The 14,930-nt window shown below is 35.4% G+C and overlaps 1 protein-coding gene across 1 annotated transcript in view; it reads left to right on the top strand.

Moving 5' to 3' along the window:
- LOC128065957 (cadherin-10) overlaps positions 1 to 14,930 on the top strand; it is a 112,775-nt gene that overhangs the window by 45,841 nt on the left and 52,004 nt on the right. The window contains exon 2 of the mRNA XM_052659002.1: positions 13,800 to 14,094. Within this exon, the coding sequence (XP_052514962.1) occupies positions 13,800 to 14,094 (295 nt within the window). The remainder of the gene's footprint in view (positions 1 to 13,799; positions 14,095 to 14,930) is intronic.

The following is a 14,930-nucleotide window of genomic DNA, read 5'->3' on the forward strand; positions in this document are numbered from 1 at the left end:
TAAAGTCTCACCAGGTATTTCTAAGATTAAGCTAAGGCTTTGGAGATGCATGCAGTTTTTGAGACTAGGAAGAGTTCATGATAATAAAGTAAAAATAAAATTTACAAAAAAAAAAAAATATATAAAAAAGGTGAAAAAAAAGTGATACTGTCCAATTTAATCTGTAAATTCACTGAAATACCAATAAATTTTTTAGCAAGATTTTGGTTCTTTATTATTTGTTCTGCTTTTTAAAAGAAAGTAACCTGCTGATGTAAAACTACATATGGTTAAGGACCAAGAACCTCCAAGACAATTTTTTTAAAGACAGATAAGAAAGGGTACTTATTTGAACTGATATCAGCAGTCATTTGCAAACCTTCAGAAATTGAGTGAATATTCAATTAATAGTAATAATATTACATTGGTGCCAGATGGAACAAAATAGAGGGATAAAAAACATACCCTTGGTTATATAGAAAATTTTGTTTCTTGTCCTCCTGGAAATGTCCTGAGACACAGGCAAGCTGTGACCTCTAGACCCATCTTTGGGCCGGTAGCATGTCTATGGGTGGCTACAACCCTTCCTGGGGGCTCTCCAGTCCTGCCCCTGGGCCTCACTGCCTCACAGTCTAGGAGGAACAGCCTAGGTGTGGATCGGGCCTGTGCTGCCTGACGTGGGTGTCCATGTGTGTCTCATCCTGGGAGGTAGTCCAGTAGGGATCTGCCTGGTTCTGGCAGTTTGAAGAGAGTCAGAGGAAGTGGGCCTCAGGGGGAAGGCAGCTCCTCAGGCTGGATGTCTGCGGTCCAGAATTATTCAGGGGCACAATGTACATCACTGGCTTCTGGATGCCAAAGGCCATGAAGGAGAGTTGACTAGGATGATGCTGAAGATCAGACTGGTGGCCAGATTGCTGAGAAAGTCCAGCTTGGCATGCTTGAGGGGTTGTGTTGTTGAGGTCGTACTTGAGGAGGAAGATGAGCACCTAACCCATGCAAGTCTGTAGCATCAGGTAACTGGAGGAGGTGAGCTGGGACCCTGCTGTATGATGGTCTTCAGCTGAGAGGTAGTCACCATCAGCAGCCTGATGCAACATGAGTGTGGCCTTGGCTGTTTACATAATGGTTAAAATTTAAAAAAAAAAAAAAAAGATAAAGCATACCTGTGCTTATACAGAAGGGCTTCCCTGGTGGCTAAGATGGTAAAGAATATACCTGCAATGCAGGAGACCCAGGTTCAATCCCTGGGTTGGGAAGATCTTCTGGAGAAGGGAATGGCAACCTACTCCAGTATTCTTGCCTGGGGAATCCCATGAATAGAGAAGCCTGGAGGGCTATATAGTCCATGGGGTCACAAAGTGTCAGACACAACTAAGTGACTAAGCACAGAGAAAAATTTTTGATGAATTGGAATTAAAATCAGTGGTTTAATAAATATGTATTGTAAATCCTTAGGAAAAAAAAATTATATCTATTCCTAACTCCACACGAACACATACGCAACATAATATCCAGATGGTAAAAGTGAGGTACATGTCAAATTAAAAGCTTTAAAAATATTAAAAGCAGAGATTACATGAAAACATAAGTACGAGTTTTTGTTAGGAAATATTTCTTGAATAAGATGCAAAAAGCAATAACTATAAAATAAATTATTGATAAATTTAAGTATGTTGAAATTAAGTACTCTCTAAGACAAAAGGAACTACTGCCGGTGTTAAAAGAAACTTCCCAGACTAAAAGAAGAAACTTGCAATTATATAACCAAGAAGCTATTAATATTCAGGTATATAAACGATTTGTTACAAATTGAGAAGAAAATGACAGAGCAAGAGGAACAAAGGGATAAAAAAGGTATGAAAGCACAAAAGAGACACATGAAATCACCTATGAAAATTAAGTGAGAAAGTATGTCTCATTCAAAGGAATAGCAAGTGTTAAAACAGGAGATGGAATAAACTCAGCATGTTCAAGAAACAGGAAGGTCAATGTGATTTCAAGTAGTTAAAGGGAAAAATGGAAAGAGTTGAGACCAGCGTGACAGGACAGGACTACGTCACAATGAACGTTGTGAATGATGGTAAAGCGTTTAGACTATGTTCTAAGCCTTCCCTGGTGGCTCAGAGGTTAAAGCATCTGCCTGCAATCCTGGAGACCTGGGTTCAATCCCTGGGTTGGGAAGATCCCCTGGAGACGGAAATGGCAACCCACTCCAGTATTCTTGCCTGGAAAATACCATGGACAGAGGAGCCTGGTGGGGTACAGTCCATGGGTTCGCAAAGAGTCGGACATGACTGAGCAACTTCATTTTCACTTTCACTTTCAAGTGTGATGAGAAACCATGGGTGGATTTTGAGCAGAGTTAGGGCAGGTACTGACTTGTATTTTTAAATGATGCCTCTCATTAGTGGATGGAGAGTAACCATAGAAAGATGGAGCTAGAGCTGTGGAGGCTAGGTGGACAATTTAGTGACAGGTTATAGTGACTTGTATTGGAATGGCAGTGTGGGGGGCTGTGAGAAGCAGTTGGAGATATATTTGCAGTCCAAAAAGATTTGCTTATGGAATAAATGGGTAGAATTGGGGGAAATAAATCAATGGTCTCTAGGATTTTAGTTTGAAAACCTGGCTAGATAATTATGCTGTTTACTAAAATGAGAAGAGTTGATTAGTGGGAAAGGTGGAGATTAAACATTCAGTTTGGGACAAGTACTATTACTCACCTTGCAAAAATATAAATGGAAGGAAAGGATGCACATAAACTTCAAGATGATTATATGTATGAAGGTGTGAGGGAAGGAATGAAAGAACAGAGAAGGCTTCAACTGATGAATTACAGTTTATTTTAATTTTGTTTTCTTTCTTAAAGCAAAAAGAATCCAACATAAATTTGCAAAATATTGATATTTATGGAACCCTGGTGCTCACTTTTTGCTTTATTATTCTCTGTGTTTTTCTTTATATTCCATTATAATGGCATCCATTTCCTTTGGGAGTTATAGCCAGACTTAAAAGCCAAGTGTTTTGGGTGGGTGAAGGTGGTGGAGTCAGAAGGAAGGTAGGAAGATATCAAGATAAATTATGCTAACTTTGAACTGAGGAATAATAATCATATGAAACCATGCATATCAATACTGCACATTTCAATGTATTTTCACAAACCAGTTTAAACTTAGAATTCTTTGAATTTTTATTCCCTCTTCTTCATTTCTATTACGTTACCATCATATACTTTATTCCAGTATCCAAAGATGGTATTATTGTTTTGTATAGTCAGTAGTCATTTATATTTACCGCATAATTGCAGTTCTGATGTTGTCATTCCCTTCGCAAGTTTTATTTGATGTTGTTTTCTTCTGTAGAAACTTCAGTTTAACATTCCTTTAACTGAATACCTATTGGGGTAAATACCCTTAGTTTTTGTCCAAAAACACATTTATTTTACCTTTCTTTAAGAAGCCTGTTTCTGCACAGTGTAGAATTTTAGGTAGCTCGTTATTTTTGGTAAGATGTTGTTCCATCATGTTTTGCCTTCCATCATATCTTTTCGGAAACAGGCAATTAGACTAATACTTGCTGCTTTGAAGTTAATGTATCTTTCTTGCTCCTGAAAACTTTTAGTTTTCTTTATGTTATCAAATTGCAAAAATGTGACTATAGTGGGATTATTTGTTGTTTTACTTTTATTTGAGCTTCCCTGGTGGCTCAGTCAGTAAAGCATCTGCCTGCAATGCAGGAGACCCAGGTTCAGTCCCTACGTTGGAAAGATCCCCTGGAGAAGGGAATGGCCACCCACTCTAGTATTCTTGCCTGGAGAAATCTACAGAAGAGGAGTCTGGCAGCTATAGACATGGGGTCGAAAAGATTCAGACATGACTTAGCAACTAACACTTTATTTTTATTTACTGTTTCAGAGTTTCTCAGATCTTACTGAATCTGCTTCTTGGTATCTTTCACCAGTTTTTAGAAATTCTTACCCATTTTTTCCTTCAAATATAATTTCATTTCATTCTCCTTTCTTTTTTCCTAGATATGCATTTCATGTGTGTTGCACATTTTATTTCACAAGCATCCAATGATCCTAATTTTTTCTCATGACTTTTTCTTTCTTCATCTCAGGGTTGCATTATCTATATACCTAACTCTAAGCTGACAATCTCTTTTTACCTTCCAAAACATGAATCATATGTTTTACTCACCCAATCTGCTATAAAAACTCTATAGATTTATGAAGGTCAGATATTGTATTTTTGGTTTAGATAGCTCTTTTTTTTTGATTCTTTTCTCAATCTCCATTTTTCATCTGTTCTTTCCATCTTTTCCTTACTTCAATACCTAGAATTTAAGGTTTTCATTTAGTGGTCTAGGGCCATATTCATAACCCCTGATTCTGCACATCACATGGCTTTTGTATTTTATGTACATACACACACACACACACACACACAGACATGAACAAATGAATTTGTGAGGGAGGGGGATTACGATAGCATTCATAGCCCTTTTTCGAATTTCTATTTCAGTCATTTCAGTCAGTACTTTAAAAAATGCAATGACTGTAAAGATCCAAACCCCTTTTCATTTTCCCCTCCTTACCCATAGCCCATAGAGACAGCAGGCAGTTGCCTGGTCCTTCTCCTTTGGGCATCCAATTATGTACTTATCACTCTATAATTTTCAAGATAAAAGCAGCTTTACAAGCCTTACAAATCCAACAGCTTCAAATACTGCCTCTGTTGCAAAGTCTCCAAAACTTGTAAGTCCTAAAATGGCACACGGAGAGACCTCATTAGTCTCTTTAATTTAGTTTAATTCAATCCAATTCAAGAAATAATTATTTAAATAAACTCCTTCTGTGAATACGTATCTCTAGCCCTCTCCTTCCCTTCATATCATTGTATCTTTCTTGATTAAGAGGCAGAAGGAAAGATTGTCAGCTGCCTGTGTCACTCATTAAGAAGAGATGATCACTCTTCATTATTTCTTCTCTGATTTCTGTAGACCTTATTAATCAAAAATGGATCTCTTGGTTTTAAGTATTTTGCACATACTTAATCTTTTTAGACATGTATTTGTGCTCACTGTGTGTGCTCAGTCTGACTCTTCGTGGCCCCATGGACTGTAACCCTCCAGGCTCCTCTGCCCATGAAATTTTCAACTTAAGAATTCTGGAGTGAGTTGCCATTTCCTACTCCAGTGGATCTTCTTGACCCAGGGATCCAACCCGCATCTCTTGTGTCTCCTGCACTAGTAGGATTCTTTACCACTAGCCCCACTTGGTTAGACATTATTTACATATATTCATTTATTACAAATATAAGATGCTTAAGAATACTTCAAGTTGTGGAGAAAAATATGGTGAGAAATGTTCAATGTCATTTTCACACCACAAGCAAATACTTTGCATAATTTAGGGATTTTCAAAACTGTAAGACAGACGATGCCAGGCTTCTGAAAGAATATAAACTTTCTCTGAAATATTTCCCCAATAACTCTCTTTGGAGAGGAAAACTAACACATAATTAGGAAAGAACATGTCTACTGTGCTTTATGCATACTATTTAAGATTGTGAAGCAGATAATGCCCTAGAAAAGTATGCTTATAGAAAACTTAAATAAATGCCTTCAATGAAATATTGGTATCTTCACAGTACTGGGAAAGAAATGTAAGAGTTGAGACACCGTGTGACCGTGAATTGGCAGCATTCCTTGCAGGAGATGTCTTCTAGAATTTAATAGCACTCTCTGCTAAGAAATCCGACCTGCTGCAGGGTCTTGAGTAATTCCCAGCAACTTCTAAGAAAGACCCCCAAAATGCAAGATAATCCTAAACTGAGCTCACCAGTTAAGGTGGCCCAAAAGCACAAAGCCAACTTTCAGTAGGCTGAACTCTCAAAAGACAAAATGGAAGAGGAATCTCTGGTTTTTAAATGTGGGCACCTCCTGGAGTTTGTATACTTGAAGGAGCTCTCTAGAGACTCTGTCAAATTCGGGTGACAACCACTTAAGTTTTTTCTGGATCCTAAATTATTTAGACAACATTGTCTATCAATCACTTAATCCTCTATTCTTGCTTCTGGTCCCAGAGAGAAATTGTTCAGAAAATTGTTTATTAATCTGAGTCATCTGTATGGGGTATTTTTAAACTATCATATTTGGTTTTGCAATCCATTGCATTGATAAGCTTTATTTCTCATCCCTATTTCTATTTTTTTGGAGGAAAAATTGTTTCATTGGGATTCATAAATAGAAAAATAATGTTCAATTTTACTCTGTAAACTTTGCACACTCAAGATTTGCAACCCCTCTCACCCTTTTTTCCCCTACTTTCAACAAAATGAGTAACTACTTATTTATTTCTGGCCAGATTCTATTTACAGTAGTATGCTTTCAGCTGCATTCTGATGTGAGACCATCTTCACTATCTTTTTTAGTTGGATGCAAATTTAAAGTTACTTGATTCAGTGCCTTAACTTCCATTTGATATTATAATATCAAATGTTTTATTATGTTAGTCACTAGAGCAATTAGAGCAAAATGCTAATGATGATGGTACCAGAATAGCATAGCATATTTGCCACATGCTGAATTTTTTAAAAAACAAATATAGAATATATTGGCTGTTTGAAAGAACAGCAGGCATAAAATTATCACTGTATATTAGAAAATCTATTCAACAGTTTTTGATATTTTGAAGTTAATGAACACACACAAATGATAAATGGTTAAATTCAGATAGTGCTTCTTATAGTCCTTTAGATTCATTTATCAAAATGTGTCCTTCAATAACTAGTCCATCTTTGTACGCTCAGTCATGTCGAACTATTTGCAACCCCATAATTGTAGCCTTCTAGGTTTCTCTGTCCATGGGATTTCCCATGCAAGAGTACTGGAGTGGGCTGTCATTTTCTTCCCCAGGGACCCAACCCAGGTATCTAACTTTCATCTCTTGCATCTCCTGGCAGGCAGATTCTTTACCACTGTGCCACCTGAGAAGCCACTTCGATAACTATTAATAGTCTAACCATTATAATTATAATCATAATTCCACAAGTATAATTCTAAGTTTCTCAAACCAAATACCAATGATAACCAATATCCAAAAATCTATCAATATTCTGAATGAGGAAGAATCCCACCTAACAATATAAATTCCTCAGACTTTTACTGGCAGATTGATAGATACAATTTTGTACATTTTAAAACTTGGTCATTTTTCTTCTAGCCAGGGAGGAAAATACAAGATAAATTTTTTTTATTAGTTATCCTTTTGGTGACAAATTAAATTCCCTGTACTTCATAGACCAATACTTTGACTGCTTTTATATTTCCAAATTTATGTGAAAAACTGAAAAATAAAAATGACTGATATTAAGAAGTAAAATTTCCACCAACAAAGAACTCATCCTGAAGTGTAATCTTAAATTAACTCCTATGTGACAAAAATTGACTGGATCTCAGTTTCTTCCTCTTAATGGTAAAAGTGGTCTTAATCTATATAAGCCACAAGACCCTTTTTAGAATACAAAGTTTGTTTTAGACAAGTATCTTAACAAGAACATGAAGCTTTACATGAAATGTTTTAAAATTATCAGAAATCTTCCACATTTAAAATTACTAGCCTTTAATTAAATAATTTGTTGCTAAAATATTTATTTAAATTCAATGGATTGTTTAGTTTTAATTATTAAACTAATCAATATAAGCAAATGAGTTATAATAACCCCATCCAAATTTAGAAAGTTAAATAATAGGAAAATAACTTATAAATGTGCAGCAGAGTATCAGTTGTTCTATTTTCATTAATTGTCATGTATCTTGCCATGTCCTTTATCTACTTGTGAATTTACAAGTAACACAGCAGGTTGTGAATTTTTAATAGGCTTTCCTCAAGGAAAGAAAAGGTCAGTATTAACATAAAATTCTTCTTAAAGATTTGTGGCACAAATGTTTCATACTGGAGAACAGGTGTTACTGAAGAACTAAAGCTTCAATAATCTGACATTTTTTTCTATGTTTAAAGAAACCTTAATATCTCACATAATAAAATAGCTCAAGGTCAAATCAATATAAAATTTATTTCAGGGTAGATGCTATAAGTTCTTTGGCACTTTTTCCATAATCTTTCTTCTCAATAACACAAACAACTGATTTTGTTCAATTAAATGTTTAATAAATCCAAGTACTGATAACTAATATCTAAACCAAAAAATGTAAGAGTAATAAGAAAAACTACAATTATAAAAGATTAAATCTTCTCTGATCTTTGCTTATTATAATAAGTGAATTGAATGTAAAATAAAATTTCTATCACACACACAAGAAATGAGGGAGATAAACAATAGCAGGGTAAGAAGAGAAGAGAATGCAAAAAAGAAATAACTACGGTAATAAAGAGAAGCTTAAAAAATAGAGCTTAAAAAATAGAAGCCTAAAAAATAGTTTAGGCAGAGGACTATAATTAAAGAACTTTGTCCATTGGTCTTTTTCTGTAACTTTTAGAAAATCAACATCATCGTCATACCCTATACTAGTTAACTCTCATCTCCCATCAGGTTTATCTAGAGTAAAAAGCAACATGCCAAGTCTCAGAACATGTAGAAATGCATCTTTCTGCCTTATAGTATGTATCTGTTTTATCTCTTTACTTTTCCAATTCTCACATATGTCTATTTGAATAATATTTCAATAAACATAGACTAATGCAAAGCCCTCAAATATGGTCATTTTGTCATTTTATTCTAGTATCACTTTTCTATTGTTTCCCTCTGTGAAAAAACGTTTTTTTCTTTACTTTTATGCAAGTTCTTAGAGTTCAAGAAAAATATATTATGTCTGGTTTCTTAAAACGAACACATAAATCCATAGATCTAATTTGTTTCTCTTACGTTTGAGAGGGAAGAAGTCTTTTCATTTCTGAATCACGAAACCAGCAGTCCAGCTTCCAACTGACATCTCTGATTCCCAGCTATCATGTTCAATTTTCTAATCCAACGGAAACTCCCCCAGTATGTGGTCCAATTACAAGATTTAATTTTCACTCTCTGTAGTATAAGTGAAGGTAAGAATCCTGCTGCGATTCATATTCCAAAACTGAACTTTCTAAAAATTAAAATCTCACCATACTAGCAACTTCTTTTTTGTATGCCTAACTGATTAGAAGAGCAGAACTGGTCTTAATGATTCCCATCTTGCCTTATTTCCGTCTCCGCTCTGAATCTACATTCTATATTCATCCAGTGTTCTTTATGAGACATAAAATTCATAAAATGTAGGTTTAAAAAATCCCCAGGTTTAAACCTCTACTCCTTCTTTACCACGAGACTTGTGTGATATATATTTAAGGAACTCCACTCTTTCCCATAAGGAAAAGTTTAGGGACTCTCCTAAACAGTGAATTTCTATTACTGTATTTTAATCCCCCATAGCATTAGGATGAAACTGTTGATTTCCTTTTAGAAAGACTTGATTCTTATGAGAGTAACTAAATATTTCTCAATTAAAATTGTTGAATGAATAGACAGTAAACACTGTAAATGTCTAAAAGATATCACAAAGTTATCTGATGAGATGATTGATATCAATAATCTTTTCTTGAACTATTTGTTTCCCACACAGAACAAGAAATATGCAATGCTTATATCTGTCATTTGGAAAACTGAAGCTGTAATGCACATTCATATAATTGGAAAGTTTCCCAGCAACTATGTGCATTTTCAATTACTAAAATGCTTCAATCTCATGACATTTTTTCCCCTGGACAACACAGTCATATGTTACTTCTGAGAGCTGTTTTGTTAAACACAGATATTTCTTATTTTTCAAGCTTACTTTGTTGTTTATGAATAGCTAAAAATGCAGTAAAAAAGTATTTGTTACCTGACTTCTAGATCTTCTTCTCCAAAGTACCTATTCATTTGAGATTTTCTTTTTTTCTGTTATATCTGTAAAATGAGGTTTTTTATCCAGAAATCAGGAAAATGAAGTTTGATCCAAGTTTAATGGCTAAATGATGATTACTACAAATAATTAACTGAAAAATAAAATGCTTTTATAGACCAAGCAGTAACCAGTAATACAATATATTGGGGAGGGGGAGGAATTAAATATTTGTTTAATTTAAACAATTTTGATGTCCACTTAAAAATACTTTCACAGGCAAGTTCATTGACACAAGCTCCTGTAAAGCAAAATGAACTTTCAAATAAGGGAAAATATTCTACTTTAAAGAGAATATAATCAGTGCAATATTTCTACAGATAATTAGATAAAAATTTTTGCTGGTTTAAGTAAAGAGAAAAAATCAAACCTATTTAGGTAAATATCTAATTCTATAATATTTTGCATAATTGAAGGATATTGTCTCCAATTTTTATTTCTCTGGGCTTCAGGTAAGTATGTCTATTCTTATTAATGACTACATTTTATATGAGTGTAAAAAATATGTAACCAATAAACTTATTTACAAAGCAGAAACAGACTCACAGACATAGAAAAAAAAACTTATTGTAACCAAAGAGGAAGGAGGAAGAGGAATAAATTAGATATATGGGATTAATAGATACATACTACTATATATAAAATAAAACCACAATGCCTTACTGTCTAATACAGGAAATTATATTCAATATCATAATAACCTATAATAGAAAACAATAAAAAAGAATGTATAACCAAATTAATTTGCTGTATACCTGTAACTAAACTATATTGTAAATCAACTTTGTTTTTTTTTTTTTTAGTATTAAGTTTTTTATTTTTTTTAATTTTAAAATCTTTAATTCTTACATGTGTTCCCAAACATGAACCCCCCTCCCATCTCCCTCCCCATAACATCTCTGTGGGTCATCCCCATGCACCAGCCCCAAGCATGCTGTATCCTGCGTCAGACATAGACTAGCGATTCAATTCTTACATGATAGTATACATGATAGAATGCCATTCTCCCATATCATCCCACCCTCTCCCTCTCCCTCTGAGTCCAAAAGTCCGTTATACACAGCTGTGTCTTTTTTCCTGTCTTGCATACAGGGTCGTCATTGCCATCTTTCTAAATTCCATATATATGTGTTAGTATACTGTATTGGTGTTTTTCTTTCTGGCTTACTTCACTCTGTATAATCGGCTCCAGTTTCATCCATCTCATCAGAACTGAATCAAATGAATTCTTTTTAACGGCTGAGTAATACTCCATTGTGTATATGTACCACAGCTTTCTTATCCATTCATCTGCTGATGGACAAATCAACTTTGAAAGTGAAAGGGAAAGTCACTCAGGGTGTCTGACTCTTTGCGACCCCATGGACTATACAGTCAATAGAATTCTCCAGGCCAGAATACTGGAGTGGGTAGCCTGTCTTTTCTCCAGGGGATTTTCTCAACTCAGGGATTGAACCTGGGTCTCCCACATTGCAGACGGATTTTTTACCAGCTGAGCCACAAGAGAAGCCCAAGAATACTGGAGTGGGTAGCCTATCCCTCTTCCAACAGATCTTCCCAACCCAGGAATTGAATTGGGGTTTCCTGCATTGCAGGCAGATTCTTTACCAACTAGGCTATCAGGGAAGTCCAAAACTATACTTCAATTTTTAAAAAGACAACATGGACATGATGATGTCTAAGTAATAATACATGCTCTACCAAAACTTCAAAAATCTACACATTGTTTTTCTATTTCTTACCAGATAAAGAGCAAAATAAAAAAAAATAAATGATAATCTCTTACTATAAATAATCAAACCATGATCATAGCATTAAAAAAATGTTTATTGGTTGGGTGATACAGTTAGAGAAAAACTTACAATCCTTGTGTTTTACAGAGCCATGCTCTGTTTATCTTATGGCTAAGTCTCTACCTTCAGGGGAAGAATTCTGTGACAAGCAAGGGAGTTTTCATATCTGAAACTGGCACATCCACTTCCAGACCATGCTCAAAGTACTTGGGACTCATTATTCCCTGACCAAACATCCTTTAATTGCTTCTAGATCCTGAAGAGTCCCTTCTCCAGGTCAGGCTACCAAAGGCCAGATTTACCCATTATTATGAAGCTTTAATCTTGAGGCCGGTCTAGTGTGAATTTGTTAAAAACAATATACAGTCACCCCTACATAACTGTGAGCTCAGTGTCTGTGAAAAGTGAAAGTGCCAATAGTTTCTGACTTTTTACGGCCTCATGGACTGTATCCTACCAGATTCCTGGGGACCTTCCCAATCCAGGGGTGGAATCCAGGTCTCTTGCATTCCAGGCAGATTCTTCACCATCTGAATCAACAGGGAGATTCAACCAATCGCAGGCGGTAAAAATGGTGCACAATCCATGGGTGGTAGAACCCACGGATGCTCAACCTATAGATACTGAGGGCTGAGGGCTTCCCTGGTGGCTCAGATGGTAAAGAATCTGCCTTCAACGAAAGTGACCCAGGTTCAATCCCTGGGTCAGGAAGATCCCCTAGAGGAGGGCATGGCAACCCACTGCAGTATTCTTGCCTGGAGAACTCCATGGACAGGGAAGCATGATGAGCTACTGTCCATGGGGTCACAAAGAAATGGACATGACTGAGTGACTGATACACACACACACAGGACTTCACTGCACCATTTTATGTCAGGATTCAAGAAACTTCAGAGTTTAGCATCCACTGGGATCCTGGAATCAATCCTCCATGGATACTACAGGGCAATTGTTGGGCTGCTGTCGCTTCAGTTGTGTCCGACTCTGTGAGACCCCATAGATGGCAGCCTACCAGGCTCCACCATCTCTGGGATTCTTCAGGCAAAAACACTGGAGTGGGTTGCCATTTCCTTCTCCAAGGCATGAAAGTGAAAAGTGAAAGGGAATTGGTTCAGTCGTGTCCGACTCTTCGCTACCCCATGGACTGCAGCCTACCAGGCTCCTCCGTCCATGGGATTTTCTAGGCAAGAGTACTGGAGTGGGATGCCATGCCTTCTCCAGGGCAATTGCCAAATGATACATGGGCTCCTGGACAATATTAGGACTGGAATGGGATGTGCACAGGGCTGAAGCCACATGAATGCATGTGATGACTAGATTCTAGAAGATCAGTGTTGTTGCTCTGTATTGCATTGTTTCTGCATAAAACTTGTTTACGCTTGTTAAGAAGATAGATTTGACAAGGTAGGAAGCTAGATAGAGCATATATTATTTAAGTGTTTATTAGCTTGATTTATATCTTTCAAATATATAGACTGGTGTTATATAGATATCTATTCATACCCTTGCTCTGAACTCTACAAATATTTCTTGGGGCAGCTGCTGTTTTTTGTATGAATCAAAGAATGATGGGTAAGTTTTCTAATGTAGGAGCTGTATCATGCAACTTGGTCTGTCCTGCAATCCTTAAGATACTGTGAATTCCCCAACAGAAATGCAGTAATTAATAATAAGTTTACAGGAGATAAATGCTGTGTGTAATATGAGAGTAAAAGGATTTTCCATTCACAGCAAGAGAGCAGCAGTGTTTACATCAGCATATCAAGACTGATGACTTATGTCTTTGTCAGGAGTTATTTGCGTACAGAAATGGTTATTTACCAAGCTAAGCAAAGAAAGGAGCTGTGTTTGGTCTGTTTTATTACTTTTTTCCATTTAGAATAAAAATCACACTGATATGGAAATGGCTAGTCATATTGTTTAAAGTATATAGATGAGTGTGATCATACTTATTCAGCTCTCATTTCAAGAACTAAGATAACTGACCCCATTATTCAAAGATGGGGCTTGAGAGACCTTCTTTGAATTCTTTCTGCATTATGCACCTTTAGACATTATCATGGATATGCTCATTTTTATTTCCCCTAGCTTCATTCAGACCAAGATAAAGGAGATGGATCCCTCAAATATATTTTATCTGGAGATGGAGCTGGTACTCTTTTTATTATTGATGAAAAAACAGGTGACATTCATGCCACAAGAAGAATTGATAGGGAAGAAAAGGCCTTTTATACTCTACGTGCACAAGCTATTAACAGAAGAACTTTGAGGCCAGTAGAACCAGAGTCTGAGTTTGTGATCAAAATCCATGATATCAATGACAATGAGCCAACATTCCCAGAGGAAATTTATACAGCGAGTGTTCCTGAAATGTCGGTTGTAGGTGAGTTCATTTACAATGTTTATGGTGGCATTCAAAAAATATAAAAAATAGTTATCAAGAAATTCTTAGAATATTGTGGTCAATTAACTGAAGTCATCTTTGATTTCCTAAGAGTACATACTTAATTTTATGAATAAAAAATGAGTCAGAAAAAAGATTAATGCATTTTTCACCTCCTATGGGTTAGTAAATTTCTACAATATAATAAATAGACACTTCCCTCAAAAATCCAAGAAAATACCATTGAACTTCAGTAGAAAACTATGAAAACACAAATGTTTGTCACATGTATTTGGAGAATAGTTGTGTAAAATTCTGACTCCAAATATGTTATAAGTACACTTAGAACACTATAAATGTAATCTGGAATCTTTATATGTGTTCTCTCATTGTAATTTGTCTAAAGAGTTTGTATTACCTAGATGACATGAACAATGAAATTAATTAGATTTTTTTACTACTTCACATTAATTTTTTAAAAATAGTTCACTATAGCCATTATATATATCATTTTCCTGATGTAAATCTCTTATTCAAATGAACCAGTTAAAAATCAAAAGCTAATGACAAATGGATACAGAATTACGAAATTAAGTTTTGCAAAAGCTGTGAAACAGAATGTGTGAAAAAACTGGAAGTATAACTTTCAAGAAAATAGAATTTGCTTTTCAATAAATAAATAGAAGTTGTTGGTAGGCAAAGAAAATTAAGACTGATTTCTTATTTTTGTTAAATAAGAACTACAGAAAAGTAAATATAGGAAATGATAACATTTATAGAGATGTGTATTCAGATTTAGTAAAATATATTCATTTCTCAAATGTAAGAGAAGTAAA

Source organism: Budorcas taxicolor, chromosome 20 (assembly GCF_023091745.1).
Source record: "Budorcas taxicolor isolate Tak-1 chromosome 20, Takin1.1, whole genome shotgun sequence".
In the NCBI taxonomy this organism is placed as follows: domain Eukaryota; kingdom Metazoa; phylum Chordata; class Mammalia; order Artiodactyla; family Bovidae; genus Budorcas; species Budorcas taxicolor.